Source organism: Ciconia boyciana, chromosome 4, assembly GCF_034638445.1.
Source record: "Ciconia boyciana chromosome 4, ASM3463844v1, whole genome shotgun sequence".
NCBI lineage: Eukaryota > Metazoa > Chordata > Aves > Ciconiiformes > Ciconiidae > Ciconia > Ciconia boyciana.
This window is the reverse complement of record NC_132937.1, coordinates 10,560,581-10,581,608: the sequence shown is the minus strand read 5'-3', so window position 1 is coordinate 10,581,608 and position 21,028 is coordinate 10,560,581. Positions and strand designations below refer to the sequence as shown.

The 21,028-nt window shown below is 39.7% G+C and overlaps 1 protein-coding gene across 3 annotated transcripts in view; it reads right to left on the bottom strand.

The window, feature by feature from the left end:
• Positions 1 to 21,028, bottom strand: part of LOC140650981 (proprotein convertase subtilisin/kexin type 5-like) — a 262,110-nt gene that overhangs the window by 98,631 nt on the left and 142,451 nt on the right. For all 3 annotated transcript variants that reach the window (XM_072859926.1, XM_072859927.1, XM_072859928.1), the window contains 2 exons: positions 5,925 to 6,013; positions 569 to 741 (listed from right to left, as the gene is read on the bottom strand). In XM_072859926.1, the coding sequence (XP_072716027.1) occupies positions 569 to 741; positions 5,925 to 6,013 (262 nt within the window). The remainder of the gene's footprint in view (positions 1 to 568; positions 742 to 5,924; positions 6,014 to 21,028) is intronic.

The following is a 21,028-nucleotide window of genomic DNA, read 5'->3' as shown; positions in this document are numbered from 1 at the left end:
TTAGAGAAATGCATATGTAAGTTATAAAAAGAGTGAATGTTCTCTGAGATTAGACATACACTCTAAAAGAAACATGAGTGCAGATTTTTTTTAGCTCCCAGTTTCCTATTAAATCCATCAAATTTCCATTAAGAAATTAAGTAAAACAGAACAACAAAAGGAAGGAAGGATGAAGGAAAAAGTCAAAGGCTTTTGTTTTATAATTTCATAGCAATTTAGAATTGATGATTTGGCACTGCTCTGCAAAGTATCATTTTTCAGTCTTAGCTTTTCTTGCAGAATTACATTATTACAGGGCAGGTAACTGCCTCAGGGCAGTTTTAAAGGACACTGAGGATTATATATTCCAATTGACAATGAAGAAAGTTAGCTGATACTTCAGGAAGGATTGAACATCTAGTTGCTATAGAATGGAAATGTATTTTTCATTTTACACAAATGAAGCTTTTCTTCTTTCCTTAAGAATATGACTCTTCCCCATGCAGTGCACTTGTACATACTGGGCACACATACCCTTACACCCACACACAAGAGCAGATCCAGGATATGCACTTTGATGCCAACCTACCATTCTGATGCCATTCTCAAAGGCCTGACGCGCTAGAGAAGCAGGTCCATCCACAGTCTTACCATCATCATCAGGCCCCCAGCTGGCACTGTAGATGTGGATGTGTTGGGGATTAAGGCTCAGAGACTTTGCTTCTACCATGTCTGTCACATCTCCATCCAGCATCCGTACGCCTTCAGAACAAAAGGTAAAATGAACAGGACAACCAAACTCAAAAAGTGGTTTTGTTGTGTAGGACATTGGACTGAATGATCATAAAGATGTCTATTGTAAAATAAAAATCAATCTGTTTGGATATGTGTTTCCCTGATGAAAAAAAATGCTTCTATATGAAAAAACACAAATAGGAATTAATATTTTTGTCTTTCAAGAATTATCTACAAGTCAGTTTATCTACTGTATAGTCTTTGAACTTTAACAAGAAACTTTTATACTAAAGAAAACTTGAAAAAAGACTTGAACCTTGAAATGTTTATATTTCTCACTTGAAGATATTATCTGCTTTGCTTTTTCCTTTTATACTGCAGCACTTAATTTGAGACATTCATAGCCCTAAGTATGTTGACAGACATAAACACAGGGTCTCTGTTGACAGATAAACACAGCATTTTTCCTTCGTTATATGAGGTTGCAAAGAAGAAACGGGAGAAAGCTCTTGTGTACAGATGGATTATGCAGTATAAGTATACACAGTAGCAAGGCGATTACAGAAAGTTACTAACAAATACCCTATGCGTAACATTATTCAATCTGAAACTACAATTTTGTGAACATCCTCCATTGTGCAGAAGAGGCTTTTTAAAGGTACAATCTGAAATTCTTGTGTTAAAAAAAATCCATTAATGTGGATTTTGACAAGTCAATGTGCCAGACCTTGTAAAGTGAATGGCACCATGGTGTTTTAAGAGCACTAGAATAAATAAGGTAGGCTTAAAGCTGAAAACTGAGAGTATCTTAAAGTTGTTTTTTAACTAACTGTAATGTTTTGATTGAATTTAATTCTGACTGAGAAAACCCTTGATGTCAGTTTTAACCTAAATAAGAAAGAGGCCCTTCATACAGTTAGTGTAACATTAGATGAAAGGAATATAAGATATTAAATAACAATTAACATGTAACTGTATGATAGTAGGGAATAATGATCATTTCCACAATTAACAAGTTTGAAGCTTTTTCCCCTTTAAAAGGCCACTGCTATTTATAAACCAAATTCACATATTTTAATTATAGACACATTCCACTTTGCTCATGAGTTCAGACTGAATTAACTTGAGTGTTTACCAAGACCTTAACTTCCAGTTAACAAAAAGGTATAGGGGGTGCTTTGTTGATAGAGGGTCTATTTTATTTTCCTCACGCTAATTGACTTGAAAATGAAAAGTGATCATATTTCTAAGTTCACACAAAAGCTACCCATGTTTTGTGAGATAAACTTGTCCAGTGATCTCAGTATGAACTTTACTTTATTAAAAAGACATTAAAACAACTTTGGGAATCTCAGGTTTTATTTTTCTTCCTCAGCATAATCTCAGAAAATGAATGATGAGTATAACAATAACTCCAAATTCTGTCATTGGCATCTGAAGTAATTTACACCAGGTTTTTTGTTAATGGTGAAGTGATCAAATCTAAAGCAACACAGACAAGACTGTGACTTAAGTGTTGCTCTGTTCTGCCAACAATTGACAGACATGCTTCAAGTGTAACTTTGATCAATGGATGTCTCATTGGCTATTAAAAAAAAATAATTCCCTCTCCTCTCCTCTCCTCTCCTCTCCTCTCCTCTCCTCTCCTCTCCTCTCCTCTCCTCTTTGAAAAGGCTGGAGTAGTTAATTTTGCCAATCACAAAACCTCCAAACTGCATTCAGCATGTGGTGATAGTGCAACAAAAGCCAGAAGGCAATTAACAGACTGCATTTCTAGACTGTTTCACTTAAGACTTTAGAGTTCTGTAAACTTTTTCCAGTATTTACAATAAGTGCCAAAATGTAAGTGGCTTTTTATTCAGAACAAACTTTCAACAAATCATAGGAAACATGCAAAACTGTGCTGACAGCAAATTTTCTTTTAAAATGTTTTTTTTTTAATCAGCATCTGACTTAAGCTTAAAGAAACAGCTGAACTAATTCCTTGTCAACTGCAGACAATCTACATCTGTTCTGCCATAATTTCATGTAACTGTTTTCCCATCAGGACTCAAGCCCAGCCAAGTAACTAAGCACACAAATCCCCACAGATGCTTTGCAACTTCCACAATAAGTCTGTAAACAATAACATGCTAACCATCCCTTCCTATAAAAAGTCTCACAAGCTGTGTAGGTGGTAATTTGCTATGTGTGATTACTGCAGAGTCACACATTAAAAAAAAAAAAAAAAATCTACCCCTTTGGTGCATTGCTTTGTTTTTTAATGAAAGGGCCTATAGCTGAGATAAGCATGAACTACAGGCATAATTTTTTCTAAGAAACATCCCACAACCTGTAAAAGAACTGAATGTCCAGATTGCAATTTCACTCATAGTTTCATATCTGCAGATTAACTCCCCACTCACGCTGTTTTAAGAAGACTCAAGTTTTCTAAGAATTTTTTTTCTGATCTATTTTGTGGTCAGAAGTTCTTAAATGTGTTGAAATGAGACAGAGTACAAACACATTTTTTTTAAAAGTGAGCATTACTAGTGGATATCTTGTCAATGACTTTCCATCACAAAGATCATTAATCAGATTTGTTCAGCTGCCAGTATTTGATGAAATATCAATGGAAAGGATTTCTTTTCCCCTTTGGTCTCTTCACTATCCCTTATGTGTCCAGAGATGCAGTAACTCACATTTTGGTTTGAAGTAAAGACCCATCTTGGTGGACTCGGTGGATTCAACATCACTGTCAGCAGGTTCTCCGCTGTGTAAGAAGAATGTAATTGCTATACCTCAATTCAAGTTTCTTCTCCTAAAATGAGGGTCTTTAAATCCCTGGGAAATAAGTGAGCTGAACACTAGTTCAGTATAATGTGATTCAACATTTTTACACTCTATCTGGCCTGTGGAGAGGGAACACAACTTCTGCATATTCACATGTATAGCTTATGGCTTTTATGAAGGAAGGGAGGGAGGCATGCAAAAATAGAGATCAGCAACAGTGAAACTCTTAAACATATACACCTAGCAGAAGGGGAAGCTTAACCTCCCTTCCCAATACCCTAGAATTCCCTCTTGCTTCTGATTTTCAGCAGATTGTCTGTTGGGTCTCCTGAGGACTTATGTTTGAGATACTTTATAAGGGGGGTACATTATGTCAAGTGAGGTTTATACAGCTGCCACTATAGTCTTTTCCAGCTTACTTTAAACAACAGTGTTACTGATGGCTCTGCAGAAGCAGTGTTAAGCAGAGTAGATACCATTTTTATTTCATTTAGACCAATGAAGTTTCTTGAAGGCTGTTAGAGTCTTGTGGTGGGTTGACCTTGGCTAGCTGCCAGGTGCCCACCAAGCTGCTCTATCACTCCCCCTTCATCAACAGGACAGGGGGAGAAAAATACAATGAAAAAGCTCATGGACTGAGATAAGGATGGGGAGATCACTCACCAATTACCATCATGGGCAAAACAGGCTTGACTTGGGGAAGATCAATTTAATTTATTGCCAATTAAAAATAGATTAGAATAGTGAGAAACAAAAAAAAACCCTAAAAACACCTTCCCCTCATCCCCCACACCTTCTTCCCAGGCTCAACTTCACTCCTGGCTCTTCTACCTCCTCCTCCCCCCCCCCGAGCAGAGCATGGGGGATAGGGAATGGGGGTTAAGGTCAGTTCATAACACTTTCTCAGCCGCTCCTTCCTCCTCATACTGTTCCCCTGCTCCAGTGTGGGGTCCCTCCCATGGGATACAGTCCTTCACGAGCTTCTCCAATGTGGGTCCCTCCAATAGGCTGCAGTTCTTCAAGAACTGCTCCAGCATGGATCCTTTCCACAGGATACAGTCCTTCAGGAACGGCCTGCTCCCTCATGGGGCCACAGGTCCTGCCAAAAAACCTGCTCCTACGTGGGCTCCTCTCCATGGGCAGCAGTTCCTGCCAGGAGCCTACTCCAATGCGGGCTCTCCACAGGGTCACAGCCTCCTTCAGGCACATCCACCTGCTCCAGTGTGGGGTCCTCCACAGGCTGCAGAGTGGATATCTCCTCCACCGTGGATCTCCATGGGCTGCAGGGGAACAACCTGCATCACCATGGTCTTCACCATGGGCTGCAGGGGAATTTCTGCTCTGGTGCCTGGAGCACCTTCTCCCCCTCCTTCACTGACCCTGGTGTCTGCAGGGTTGTTTCTCTCACATTTTTTCCTCACTCCTCTTTCTCCCAGCTGCTGTTGAGCAGCGTTTTTTACCCTTTCTTAAATATGTTATCATAGAGGCACTACCAATGTCACTGATTGGCTCAGCTTTGGGCAGCTGCTGAAACTTGCTCTGTCTGACATGGGGGCAGCTCCTGATCAGATACAGTACTATTAATTGTGGAAACATGGCCTCAAGTATGCCTGCTCATATTTTTTAACTGTTGTCTATAGTATATGTAGGTAAACATGTTTCTTTTTTCACAGATTGCATCTATTTTGGGGCAGAAAATCAACAGTTAATGAGTTTGAGCTATAGGTGTTTTTACTGAAAGCAAATATACCGATCCCATGATTTCATTAAAAATACAGAGTAAAACTTCACTTGAAGTGTTAAAAACTGGCACAGGCAGGCTACAGCCTAGCAGATATTTACATGACATATTGACAGTCATTTCAAGAGCCAAGCTAAAGGTCTTACTTAACTGAGCAGCCATTGACTAAGAATTGATAGAAATCACTTGGAATCTCTTGGCTGAACAGAACAAAAAACTGCAGTCAAATCTCATATTTCAGGTAATAATCTGATCACACACAGGGATCAAAAGAAGATACTCTCTGACCGCAGCCAAACAACACAAAAATGTTTTTAGTTTTACGACTGTCAGTGTTTTGTTTGGGATCAATATGCAAGCGAATATTCGTGATGCATACATTTACTTCTGATTTGTCAAAGCTCAGTTAAAGCTTTGAATTTGTGAGAAAACCCAAATGTCCTAATTCTGGGTTTTGTGTTTTCATCAAAGGCCTTGCTTTCTATTTTTCTGTGTGTACTGAGAGGTGGTGTCCCAGGGAACACTGGAGAAGCATCACTGCAGACAAATTCCTTCAGTACTGGTATTTAACTACGTGCTACAAGTACAATTGTTAGCTATACAAATCTCCTCCTCTTGTTTAGAAAGATCTGAATGTACCATTTGGTACAAATGACTCTTTAGTTACTTTTTTTTTGTGGGAGACTGTTTCACATACCTCCAATCTTGGCATTAAAGGCGATTCCTACTGTGCAGTGTGAGTTGTTTGCAGTGGCTGCCACTTCTCCAGCACAACGGGTTCCATGCCTGCAGTCAGACAAACATTTTTTTTTCAAGTAAGCAAGATAATCCACCAGCTCAGATTGTTGGGATTTAAAGGCATTGACTTTGCTCATCCTCAGGTGCTAAAACCACAATTATCCACAATATTTTGCACTATGTACCTCCCCATAGCAAATTAATGCCCTTGTTACAACTTTTCCCCAAACACATTTTAACATTATTATCATAACCATCTTCTTAAACTCTTCATGACAGACTTTCTAGCCATTGGAAACACATACAACATGTAACAAAGACATACTAAGATGATACATAATCCACAGCAACAGAAAGAAGTCTGGGACACCAATTCTTGATTTTGAACCAATATTTACATTATGGACAGAATTTTTGTCCTCCATTCTCCCAGAAGCACTCACTGACAAATATGTTGCTAGCATGTGCCTCTGTACAACCTCCAGCGAGCATCCTCATTAGGTAGAGCGTGCGCCCCATTCTTCCGTGAGGAAGCTGAGACTGTGCCTATGCCCACATAGCTGTTCACAGGCATGCCTAAGAGTGGCTATAAGCCAGATATGCTCAAAACTGTTGTGTAAGTATATCCCGGTCATGCCTTGGGCCAACCTTGCAAGTCTGCTGTCTTTCCAGGGGCAGAAAAAACAGCTGAAGTACCCTCCTCGTGGGAGTTATGCTCTGCACCTGGAAGCAGAGCTGGGCTGTAAGGGCATAATCTTCAGAAGCAGCTGAAGGAGAACACCAAACCTCTGGGGTTTGCTCACCCCCTTGCCCACTGTGCAATGCCAGAGTGGGATGCCTTGCTTAGCCCTGATCCACACTCTCTACAAGGTGACAGTGGTCATCCATATGACTACTATGGTAGGAAAGCTGTTTCTGCTCTTCATGGGTTTTGCTTGCCAATATAGGTTTCGTGGAGCGTTCTCCACCAGTAAATTTTGTCCTCATCATTATGCAATTAACCAACTCCATCACAGAAATGTGATAAAATTAATTTGGAGTAAATGGGGAACTTTAGAGAGTGTGTGTGCAGACAGATATGGAGTTTCAGACCAGACAATTAAAGACATGGGGAGTTGATGAGATGGAGATAGAAAGATAACATAGGGCTTAGGTAGCCACAGAGAAAGAAGTTTAAAAAGTCAAGGCAAAAAACAGATAACAACATGGCAAGCACTTCAGAGGAGGCTAAGTGAGGTCAGTTGTGTATTCAGGCACACTTCCACTGGTGGTGGTGAAACGGACTGCTGGAGAACAGGGGTGTTTCTGAATTAAGGTTGAAGCCTGTGTTACAGACAAGAATCACAGTTGCTTTCTCTTGGTACAGCCTGCTTTGAGAAGAGTCACTCCTTAGTTCCATATCATAAGAGGGTTTTTTTCCCCTTAACCTTTTGAGACATTTAGCTGAGAAACACTAAGACAGCTAGTTTGCAATGGATTAATATAAAACAACAACAACTAGATAAGACTAGGAAACAAAAAAAGATGAAACAAAGATAGTAAGCATTAAAAGTGATTGATTAATGCTAACTTGTTATAATTTCAAAGAACATCTTTCAATTTATCAGGTAAATTAGAAATATATTCTATGAGAAAAGTGTAATTTTTACTCACAAGACCAGCTGATTAATCCTAAAGCTGGATCAAGGTATCACAACTATATGTATATCTCCTCAAATTGTTTCTTATTAACATGTTCATAATTCATCAAAGTGCTTGCCAGACTTGATCAGAGAATTTTTCAAGACTTAATTTGAAGGGTTTTTTTCATATGAAGCCTATTTCTCAAGCCTAATTTTCTCCACTTGAAGAAAGCCAGTCTAACAGAAATTTATCGGGCAACATCTTATCCTATTATAGAATTATTTTGAAAAGACTGGAGTAAATCATTCAGGAATCACAGATGAAAGAGTTTTAAAAAGATCCCTGTTCGTTTTCAAGTATTTTCAAATAATCTTCCAGTTCCCTATTTATTTGAAACAGTGCCTTTAAAAAATTTATTTATATTTATAGGAAAATGCTTGTCTTGAGAATTATTTAGAAGATACAATCACAGAATTGCTGAGGTTGAAAGGCACCTTTTGAGATCATCTAGTCCACCCCCCCTGCTCAAACAGGGTCAGCTAGAGTAGGTTGCACAGGACCGAGTCCAGGCGGCCTTTGAATATCTCCACAGACGGAGACTCCACAGACCCTCTGGGCAACCTGTCTCAGTGTTTGATGAGCCTCACAGTAAAAAAGTGGGGGTTTTGTGTCCAGATGGAATTTCATGTTTTTTAATTTGTGCCCATTGCCTCTTGTCTTGTCAGTGGGCACTACTGAGAAGTCTCTGGCTCCCTCATCTTCATTCCCTCCCATCAGGTATTTATACACATTGATAAGATTCCCCCTGAGCTTTCTCTTCTCCAGGCTGGAGTGTCTCATCTCTCCCAACCTCTCCTCATATGAAAGATTCTCCTTAATCATCTTTGCGGCTCTGACACGATTCCCAAACTTCCCTTTTTCTCATTATGATTTTGTTAGGTCTCACATATAAGTTTATAGGTGTTATCCCTCAAAGCACAGACAACTATACTCTTAAAAATGTATATATGTAATATATCCACACACATCACAGAATCACAGAATCACAGAATCGTATAGGTTGGAAAAGACCTTTAAAGACCTTTAAAGACTCATCGAGTCCAACCATAAACCAACACTACCAAGTCCACCACTACACCATGTCCCTAAGCACCTCATCCAAACTTCTTTTAAATACCTCCAGGGATGGCGACTCAACCACTTCCCTGGGCAGCCTGTTCCAATGCTTGATAACCCTTTCAGTAAGTAAAATTTCCTAATATCCAGTCTAAACCTCCCCTGGCACAACTTGAGGCCATTTCCTCTTGTCCTATCACTTGTTACCTGGGAGAAGAGACCAACCCTCACCTCTCTACAACCTCCTTTCAGGTAGTTGTAGAGAGCAATAAGGTCTCCCCTCAGCCTCCTTTTCTCCAGGCTAAACAACCCCAGTTCCCTCAGCTGCTCCTCATAAGACTTCTGCTCTAGACCCTTCACCAGCTTCATTGCCCTTCTCTGGACACGCTCCAGCACCTCAATGTCTCTCTTGTAGTGGGGGGCCCAAAATGGAACACAGTATTCAAGGTACGGCCTCACCAGTGCCGAGTACAGGGGCACGATCACTTCCCTAGTCCTGCTGGCCACACTATTTTTGATACAAGCCAGGATGCTATTGGCCTTCTTGGCCACCTGGGCACACTGCTGGCTCATATTCAGCCAGCTGTCGACCAACACCCCCAGGTCCTTTTCTGCCAGGCAGCTTTCCAGCCACTCTTCCCCAAGCCTGTAGCATTGCATGGGGTTGCTGTGGCCCAAGTGCAGGACCTTGCACTTGGCCTTGTTGAACCTCATACAATTGGCCTCAGCCCATCGATCCAGCCTGTCCAGATCCCTCTGTAGAGCCTTCCTACCCTCAAGCAGATCAACACTCCCGCATAATTTGGTGTCATCTGCAAACATACTGAGGGTGCACTCAATCCCTTCATCCAGATCATTGATAAAGATATTAAACAGAACTGTCCCCAACACAGAGCCCTGGGGAACACCACTTGTGACCGGCCGCCAACTGGAGTAAACTCCATTCACCACCACTCTTTGGGCCCAGCCAGCCAGCCAGTTCTTTACCCAGCGAAGAGTACACCCATCCAAGCCATGAGCAGCCAGGTTCTCCAGGAGAATGCTGTGGGAAACCATGTCAAAGGCTTTACTGAAGTCTAGATAGACAACATCCACAGCCGTTCCCTCATACTAGGCGGGTCACCTTGTCGTAGAAGGAGATCAGGTTGGTCAAGCAGGACCTGCCTTTCCTGAACCCATGCTGGCTGGGCTTGATCCCTTGGTTATCCTCTACGTGCCGTGTGATGGCACTCAAGATGATCTGCTCCATCAGCTTCCCCGGCACCAAGGTCAGGCTGACAGGCCTGTAGTTCCCTGGGTCCTCCTTCCAGCCCTTCTTGTAGATGGGTGTCACATTTGCTAATCTCCAGTCAGCAGGGACCTCCCCAGTTAGCCAGGACTGCTGGTAAATGATGGAAAGGGGCTTGGTGAGCACTTCTGCCAGTTCCTTCAGTACTCTCGGGTGGATCTCATCAGGCCCCATAGACTTGTGAGTGTCTAAGTGGTGTAGCAGGTCACTAACCATTTCCCCCTGGATTATGGGGGCTCCATTCTGGTCCCCGTCCCTATCTTCCAACTCCGGGGGCTGGGTACCCAGAGAACAATTGGCCCTGCTATTAAAGACTGAGGCAAAGAAGGCATTAAGTACCTCAGCCTTTTCCTCATCCTTGGTCACTGTGTTCCCTCCCCCGTCTACTAGGGGCTGGAAATTCTCCTTAGCTCTCCTTTTGCTGCTAATGTATTTGAAGAAGTATTTTTTGTTGTCTTTTACGGCAGTAGCCAGATTGAGCTCTAGCTCAGCTTTGGCCCTTCTAATTTTCTCCCTGCACAGCCTCGCTACACCTTTGTAGTCCTCCTGAGTTGCCTGCCCCTTCTTCCAAAGGTCATAGACTCTCCTCTTTTTCCTGAGTTTGAGCCAGAGCTCTCTAGTCAGCCAAGCCGGTCTTCTTCCCCGCCGGCTCGTCTTTTGGCACCTGGGGACAGCCTGCTCTTGTGCCTTTAGGACTTCCTCCTTAAAGAATGTCCAGCCTTCCTGGACTCCTTTGCCCATTAGGGCTGCCTCCCAGGGGACTCTGTCAACCAGTCTCCTAAATAGGCCAAAGTCTGCCCTCCGGAAGTCTAAGGTGGCAGTTTTGCTGACCCCCCTCCTCACTTCTCCAAGAATCAAAAACTCTATCATTTTGTGATCACTCTGCCCAAGACGGCCTCCAACCATCACATGGCTCACAAGTCCTTCTCTGTTCGTGAACAAGAGGTCCAGCGGGGCACCTTCCCTAGTTGGCTCACTCACCAGCTGTTATCTGCAGAAGTTATCTGCCACACGCTCCAGGAACCTCCTAGACTGTCCTGTCTGCTGTATTGTATTTCCAGCAGACATCCGGTAGGTTGAAGTCCCCCACAAGAACAAGGGCTAGCGATCGTGAGGCATCACATCGGTGCATATATTTTATTAAGAAATCACCACCTGCTTTGTGAAATGCATGTGGCCCAAACACAGCTTCCCGGATGAAACCTTCCCTGGGAACCAAGTTTGGAAAGAGCAGCAGAGGGAAGTGACTGGGAATGAATGAAGGTTTTTTCAGTAGAGAATGGGGAAAGATAAGAAACACACATAGAGAAAGAAGACTGCCTGAAAAGGAGCAGAAACAGCTTGAGTTTGTCTGTGGTTCACAGAGGTATACGGATGCCTGCCACTAACTACATCCACTGAGCACCATCAAAAGGGTTAGATTTCCACTGAGCCACCAGACAGACCCCGTTTGCAAAAGGGCCATGTAACATTTGTACATGGGAAACAGAAGGGCTGTGTGGTTGGCGCAAGAGAAAGTGTGACTGCCCCTCTCAGCAGCAACCCATAGTAAAATGGGATTACATGTAACATGAAACTGCACCACAAATTCCAGCTGAAGTGAAAGTGATCAGTTAGAAGTAGCTGGGGCTTTAAAAGGCTGACATGGAGGTATTATTACATATATTTATTGAATTAAAGCACAGTGTGAAATTTCAAGTAAATTTCTGATAGAAGAAAACATATTCCAGAGAAAATTAGATCTTTGGACAGTTTTACATGTGTGTTAAATAAACATTTCTGAATATTTCACTAGTCTTCACATACTGAAAAATCATTTTAATCATATTTTGAGTCCATTAATGGTATACATTTATTTTGTAAACAGATTTTTATGTTAGAGCCTTGCTTCTCTGCAAAGATTATTGTTAATTGCATTCCACATTTATAAGGGAAATGACAAAATTAAAAGTTGCTTTATTCATTTCAAGATCATATGTATAAAATTGCATTCTTTATAAGCAGCTTCCTGCTGCATTAATTAATCATATATACAACTCAATTTCTTTTAGTGTTATGGGCCCTTTAAGTAATACTTCAATTATGTTGTAAAAGGGAAGACATTATAAGAAATATGCATTTAACAATTATGTTCTTTCCACATTGTTACTTTTATTTTTCTCTGTCCTAGTGTCCTGGTTTCAGCTGAGATAGAGTTAATTTTCTTTATAGTAGCTAGTATGGGGCTACATTTTGGATTTGTGCTGAAAACAGTGTTGATAATACAGAGATGTTTTAGTTGTTGCTGCACTGGGCAAGGACTTTTCAGCTTCCCATGCTCTGCCAGGTGCAGAAGAAGCTGGGAGGGGACACAGCCAGGATAGTTGATCCAAACTGGCCAAAGGGCTATTCCATACCATATGATGTCATGCTCAGTATATAAAGCTGGGGAAGAAGGAGGAAGGGGGGGACATTCGGAGTGATGGCGTTTGTCTTCCCAAGTAACCATTATGCGTGATGGAGCCCTGCTTTCCTGGAGATGGCTGAACACCTGCCTGCCCATGGGAAGTAGTGAATGAATTCCTTGCTTTGCTTTGCTTTTGTGCGCGGCTTTTGCTTTCCCTATTAAACTGTCTTTATCTCAACCCATGAGTTTTCTCACTTTTACTCTTCTGATTCTCTCCCCCATCCCACTGTGGGGGAGTGAGCGAGCGGCTGTGTGGGGCTTAGTTGCCGACTGGGGCTAAACCACGACAGTCCTTTTTGGTGCCCAACGTGGGGCTCGAAGGGTTTGAGATAATGACAGATTGGATTGGAATGTGCTAGATGATAGAATTTATAGCTGTTATTGCTGTTTAGCTATTAATCAGCAGGCTTCTGTGCTTGCCATAGGCTTGCTTGCCTTACTGTATGTTAGAGACTAGGGCTCGTTAGTGGCTGCTTTTTGCTTTCACTGCTTGCCATGCTGCTGTACTGCTTATCATCTTACTCTGCTGTGCCTGGGAACATTTTGATAACAGCAATGGCCTTGTACCTGGGCTGGCAGATGGCCAGGGCATCGCTGCTGTTTCTGTGCTGCTGTATTGGACAGGCTGGAACTCCAGTGTGAACTAAAGTTGAAGGGACTGTGACCTGTAGATGAATCCACGTGGGAGCAGGACACCCCGAAGTGTCTGTGCCCATGGATTAGCCCATGCCAGAGCAGGTATATCTTGAAACGTCTGTGGCCATGGTTATGTCTGTGCGACAGCAGGTATACCTCTGAAGGGATTGTGGCCCAAGGATAAGGCCACGCCAGATAAGGTGCACCTTGAAGCATCAGTGGCTGTGCATGAGGCTATGTTGGAGCAAGTTTACTTCTGAAGGGACTACATTCTGTGGATAAGTCCAAGCTGGAGCAGGGGCAAGGGGAGGACTTCATTGCAATGTTAAACCCGATGGTCTGGTCCAAAGGGACCAGGGGTGGAGATTGTAATGGAAATACCTTTAAATTGTTGTAACCCATGATTTGAGTTGCATGTTATAGGAATTACTATAGCCAGAACCACCTGAACAAATGGAGGACAAGCCTTACAAGAAGCAGTGCAAGTGCAGCAGTGACCTGACCTGAGCTGGCTTTGGTGCCCAATAACTCCAAGAAACACACCACCTCTCCTGTCCTGAGTAACAACCATAAGAGATGGAGCCCGAAGTCATGGACTAAATGAACTCAATGGACATTTTGTGGACATTTATGGACATTTTACAGACATTTTACAGGGGTGGTCCATAGACTAAGGGAATGATATCTGTGTATTATATCAAAGGATGGGAAGGGTGATGGTGGGTAATGAGAATGTATTGGATAGTGTGAGACCTGAGCATGACGTAAATGGTATAGAATAAGGGGTGGATACTGTCCTGGTTTCAGCTGAGATAGAGTTAATTTTCTTTATAGTGGCTGGTATGGGGCTATGTTTTGGATTTGTGCTGAAAACAGTGTTGATAATACAGAGATGTTTTAGTTGTCAGTAACGTGTCAAAGATCTTTTCAGGAAGGCCTTAGTAAAGGTGCATTTTCTGCCTTATGATGCCCTCGCTGTTACATGAAGAACTTGAAATAAATTGTTTTTATTTGATGAAATACACTTCTATGAAAAGGTGTTTGTCACTTTTTGCTGCTTCTGCATGAATGAAGAGGAACTGAGCACTTGGATGGTAAAGGTACAGTCTTTTGATGTCTCTAAGAGTAAGATAAGCAAAAGAGAAATTTAAGCATTATACACTGATCTGTTACACAAAGTAACTTTTTTTACTACCAGATTGTCTTTGAGATGGGGACAGGTGAATATTTCAAGCAAAGAATGGAAAGAGAAAAGGTGCATGTTCTATGATTAACTACCACTCCCCATCTCACCACTATATAATATAAACATAACTCATCTATCTTGTCAATAATCATTCTTAACTTGCCTTTTAGAAGAAGAGGAAGGTATAAGGCACTTAGAACATCTTTAAGATAAAAGTTAATTGATTCACAGCTCTCCTCTGAATGTTTAGAGTAAGGAAATATTCAGAGTTAGTGAAGACAGCTGCAGGTAATTTGAAAAGCCCTTTCCATGTAAATGGACTCTTCATTTTAAAGCCTCCATCTCTGACAGCTCTTCTTTGAATTCCGCAAACGCTGTGATGATGCATTTCTTTGCTGTCTTTTATTCTTATAGAGTTTATCAACTCTTTTAGAATATAAAAAACTCAGAGGACTAGAGGGTTTAAAACCCTCCAGCTTTTCATGACACTTAACATTATAGTCCAACCCACTTCAAACTGTCACCACTGAGTCTTTTCAGAAAGGGAACTTAAGGAGAAAAGAGTTTTGGAGTAGTTCAATGCAAGCCCATCACAAACATATCTGGAATACCAGTAACTTATTGAGGTTTTCTAAAAGAGATATTCAGCACAAGAAAGAGTTTGTACACAAATAAGGAAAACAGTTATTCTTTTTTATCTAGGGAAATGTCTACAAAAAAGAAGACGACTTCACATTCCTTGCAAAGTCTATGCTGCGCATACTGTAAGAGTGGATATCAAGTTATGACAAAAAGGTTAAAATAGTCTTGAAGTTTACACAAGGTTATGCCCATTTTAATAGGCTGCGCTTGAACAGCTGCTCCTCTATTTTTGATAACACAGCTTCCTTTCTCAGCATGATTACATAAAAAACATTGCATATGCATAAATACAATGCATTAATATTAAGCACTTTTTTTTTAACTTAGCTTTAATTATAAGTGACAGTGGAATCCAAGGGATTGAACTTGTAACATGAACTAAATTAGGTTTCCACTAACCCCTAACTAGTAAGAGACCTCTTTCTCTTCTAGTTAACAAAACTCCAAATTGTATGTCAAATATATTTTACAGGATATAGAAAATTATAGGATTAAAGGAACGTTATGGATGCACCTTTATCCAGATCTGAAGTTTTGATCTAGTGAAATTCTGATGCTATTACTTCAGTGAAGTATTGGTGCCATAAACAATGAGATACACTTGAAAAACTAGTTTATACATGATAACATGGGCTGAAAGTTGGCAGAACTGCCATTAAATGTCAATATTAAACACATAGTTGCCAAATCTGTTTCCAATTCTAACTACAGGTAATCTACAATTTTCTGAAATCCAAATGTCTTTGGTGATATTTTCATCACTGCTGAGTGAATAATAAATGATAAAATAATTTTCAAACCTCTAAAGGGAGAGGAAGAATGGAGTTTCAGGTAGCCATTGTTATCTGTCCAAAAATATATTAGAGTTGACATCTATTTTTGTATGACCCTTCTTTAGTTAAAGTTTCACATGTCTTCTAAGGTCTCTATTACACTGGAATATATTTGTAAATGGAAAAATGTGATATCTGCTGGAAAAAATATATTAACAGCAATCATCAGAAATGCATTTTATTGCATTCTGGAGTAATGTTTAATGTGGTGCAAAAGAAATCTTTTTTTTTAGAGCTTTTCACATATAAATGATCTTTAGTTATCTGGAGGATGAAAAATACTTTCCAAATTAGCACTAAGTTGGGATGTTGTTTGGGGAACATCTGAAAAAGGAGATACAAAAGAATTTACGGAAGTTTGGATATTGACAGTGGAGAAAAAGATGACAAAGTAAATATGAAAAAGAAGTTACACAAATCTTCAATGTGAAATATCAGGAAAAATGCCTGGTCTGGATATTATATTACAAAAGGTCTGGATAAAAAAGGTCTGGATATTATATTATATTACGTTATATTATTAAATTATATTATATTATAATATATATTACATACTATATTATATATTATATCATCTATTGTTATATATTATATTATATTATATTATATTATATTATATTATATTACAAAAGGTCTGGACAGTATATTACACAGATAGGATCCTGCTTCTGAGCATCAAATACAGTGTTGCAATGTGGTTATAGTACAGGACTGGAGGCTGGCTTGAGTCAAGATTCCACAGACTAATGCCTTTTTGCACGATTATTGGAAGTTTACTTAAAGAATAATTTGAAAGTAAATCATCTATTTCTCTCAAATAAAAACAGAGATGACACATTAAAAAAACCCACATTGAATGCTTCACATCCCACTCATATCTTAGATTTAACAGCATGGGTAACAGTGATGTTCCCTTGCCACTCTCTATATTTGTTAGCTGTTAGCAGCAAAAAGCTAATTTCTCAGAAAAAGGCTTCATGTATTCAATGATTTGAGATGTTCACATTCTACACAGAGCTTGAAGACATTCATGAACTTGGAGAATTGTTCTCTATCGCACTGAAAATGTAAGTAAGTTAGTCTCAGTTTTTTTCATGGCATGACCAACAAAAGACTTATAAGTTAGAAAAACATGCACAGGGTTTTATAACAGCATGATTAGAACTCTGCCCTTCTATTTGCATTTATAGAGCACTTCCCATCCAGGACTCTCAAAGTGCTTTACAAATAGGAAGTAATTAAACCTCGCAGTGCTCCCATCATACAGACTGATTATGCCCATTGTAGAGACTACAAAACAGAGGTACAGAGGGGTTAATTGGGTTGCCTGAAGTCACACTGGAAGTATGTGAGAGAATAGAAGTTATGCTCATGCTAAGTGCTGTGTTTAATCCATAGTCCCTTCCTTCCTGTTTTATGCAATAATTCACATGGTATTAAGTGACATCTGTAAATCTTGATGTCATCACAGATTTGGTTTAGAGATCATCTATGCTGCTATATATTTTTCTATGTGATCTAAGTGGATGTATAAAGCCATAATGTGTAATACCAACTAAAGAGACAGTCTTCTACTTAGTGTTAGGATGTTCCTATCTCATAAAGAATTTTAGGTAGATATTTTCTATAATACAATAAATCACACAGAAAAATGTATTTATTCTGAAGCTGCTTCTTTCAGGCAGTATTAATCTAAAGAGATTCTAATTTATAGTTTTATTTCTGAAGAAGTTGTTCCTAGGAAGAGCAAGGCAGTAGAGACAAGAATTCGCTACCACCTAACAGAAGCTCAAGCAAAATCCATGTGCATGTTAGAACACTTACTAGCAGACAGCAGTCCACAGCATAGAAACTTCCAAAAAGGCGGCAGACTGAATGACCTGTGAGGCCAAACCATATTCTCAGCATTTCAGTTGATACTTGAGACTCAGTCACTAATAGACATAAAATATCTGCTGATGAGGGGCAGAGAAGTTACTTATGCAAATTCTTACCTAAATAAGAACAAGTTGCTCAAAATATATTCACTAGCATCATACTTCACTTGCAAAACAGACGTGCACAAAGATGCAGGAAGGAGAGGATTAAAAATCACAAAAAAGTACAGGATGTAAAAATATCTGTCTGGCTTTGAAGCTGGAAGCTACACAAAATATGATCTAAAAACCTAGCCACATGCCATCTGAGAACAATACAAGCAATTGCAAATAGGAGGTATAGGTTTCACACATATGCATTAATATTCAGAAGTAGATATATTACATAATTCATATAAGGCTGCTGAAAGTTTTAGTGACATGTAAAGATGTGCAGGCTAACACAAAAGACTTCTAAAAGAGAAGTTAACAGGACCTATGACGTGATTGTTGAAAGCAGGTGGGAGTAAAGTGAAACAAAATGGCAGGTTCTAGAAATTGAAAAGGATGGATTTATAATGTCATGCTGTTAAATTTACCAAAGGCCAGATTCAAGAATACTGAAGTCTAGAAAGGACCTTTTTTGCTCTATTATTTAATATCCTTCATATTTGCACACATATTTTCATTTAAAAATTATTTTATCTTTTACCAACTAAAAGTTGAATCCTGCAAATAAAATGTTCATATCTTTTCTTTATCTCTCTTCTTCCCTCCTATCAATTGTTCATTAATTTAGACAATGAAAATTAAGTGTTGCAAAACCTATTTGCATGCACATTCTATAAATGCCCTGAAAATGTTGATTAAACTGCAGCAGGAACAGCCCTAAGACTACACTGCCTATATGTGCAAATGCAAGTAGTGATTTTGCAGATGAAATTAAAATGGCCAAGGATTACAGGATGACACACATCCAAATAGCGATATGTAAGCTTCAGGTATCCCTTTTGAAAAAACATTGGTCAAAGCAGTAGCGGGGAATGGAAGGGAGGCTAGGAAAAAGGAAGGGCAGAAAAAGACTAACACATGCTTGTCTCTCTCACAGCCTGGTGACTTGTTCCCTGCCAAGAAGTGTTGCAGCAGGCACTTTCCTTAGATGACTGAAGGATAACAAAGCCTACAGGAGCTCAGGCTTGGAGAAGTGCATTCATAGCAGCTTTGCCCTAAAATACATTTTCTAAATATAGTGAAAAGCACACTGCATTGTGCTATCTGTGTTTCTGATCCTCTGGAAGAAGAACACACTTCCAGAGTGGTTTTATGTCCTGTACCTATAGATATCAAGCATAACAAAATCATGACCCTTCTTTATTCTGTAGTGTTGTCTCTCATGTTCTAAGCAGACATTGTGGAAGTAGTTAGAACTACAACCTCTTATCTCAGCAACTATTTCAGCAGAGAATGCATTAAAAAAAGCTTCCTAAGTGGAAAAAACATTTGAGCTATTTCAAAGGGAAGTTACTGACAGGAGCTGAGAGGTTTACGTGTAAATTACCTCAGAGATCTAATGTGTGTTTTCCAGCACTATAGATTCATTGTCAGAGAAGTCTTTTGTCTACCTTGAGAAAAAAAGGGAACAGGACCACCAACAAGCCAGCAAGTTTCAAGAAGTAAAATGATGCTACAAATTCCTGAACCACATGAGGGTAACATCATTAATCACAGTAAAAGGACACATGATACTTGACAGCACCATGAAGCTGTCATTAGCGTACGTTAGCTGTCATTCCGTTCAATAGGGTGGGTAGGAGCAGTAATTTTTTAATCTTTTGTTGAGTGCAGCACACTTGTGTGCATCAAATACCATTATAACAATGACTGATATATGAAAATGCTGATAAGATTATCCACGATCAGTCCATGTAATATTTCTAGGGTCCTGAGTTATATCCACTTCTACCACTTTTGGAAACACTAGATTTGACTGAAGGCAATGACAATGTATCGGGTACTGGCATAGTTTAATTAATATGAAATTAGCAGCCTAGGACACCTTGAGGAAAGTTAGATAAAATTTATAGCAATCACCAGAATGTACTGCAATCCCTGCCATATGTGGAAGTCCAGCAGCTTTCAGAAAATGCACAAATTTATTAAACAAAAAACCTAGACACACCATAATAGTTTTGTATAAGCAACTTGCTCTGAAGATTTAAGGAGCTGTCATTTCTGTACAGTCATTATTAAGGTTGTTCCATCAATATTCCCATATTTTCATCTATTGGGAGGTTAATAACTTAGGTCAAAACCAGAATTTTCCTTAGCAGAGAACATGCTTACTCTTCCTGTCCTAAGTCTCTTATTCCTGCTATTTTTATTGTGTAAGGGTAACAGTGTAAGGGTAAAAAAATCTACTGTGTAAGGGTAACAGTGATGTTCCCTTGCCACTCTCTATATTTGTTAGCTGTTAGCAGCAAAAAGCTAATTTCTCAGAAGTGTGAAGTTCTGATATGAGCCCAGCAAAGGGCTGTGATACTACAATATTAATTACCAATTTACATGGTTTTTTATGTGAGTGGGTAAATGAATCTGAATGTATAAAACAAATATGCCTTTTTTTCTGTATTTTTTTACCAAAGGCAAAACAAATAATGAATAAAAGCTCTGATGGAGCCACTGAAATATGACATAAAATCAGAAATAGGCAAACAAAATCAGCAAATAATATATTTAGCCAAGTATATAGTTCTATGTATTAAAAATAAAAAGGATTATTTACTGCTGTCTTATGATGTTTTAGCCCAGGGTAAAATTTTAATTCATCCTGTTTTCTGGAGGGCATTGATGAAAAAGGAATAAATTAGTTCAAAAGCCACCAAAAAGCAAAACTTTGGCAGTTAAGCTTTTTTTTATATAGCCTTTCATGTTAACTGTACAGTAACATTCTTAAGGCAGGGAACCCAATTCTTTTTCACATTCATTAAAGTAAATCACAAGTAAAAACAGTGCAGTTTAATTCCAGTACACTGGAATTAAACCTGTTCAGCAGCAATATCAAGTCCAATACTCTCTTGGAACAGTATATTGCTACCTAGGTACACCTAATCAAAAGGACTATTCCATGTGCTTTTGAAACAGAAGAATATGTGGCTGCTTAGACTCAAAGGCTTCCTTGCCACATAAGCAAAAAGATCCTTCTTTGACCTAATTCAAGCCAACTGAGAGGCTGTAGAGGGAATAGAATGTCACAGAATAGGGAGGATGTGCTCCAAACAATTTTGGCAATCTTTTATGCTTATACATTGGTTGATCTCTTTTTGTGTGCAGCCCAAAGAATAGAGTAGCACACGCACTTGGGAGAAACTACATAACTATCTGTATTTTCCCTTTCCCCATTCTTAATCTGTGACATTAGACAGTTTAATCACTTCACT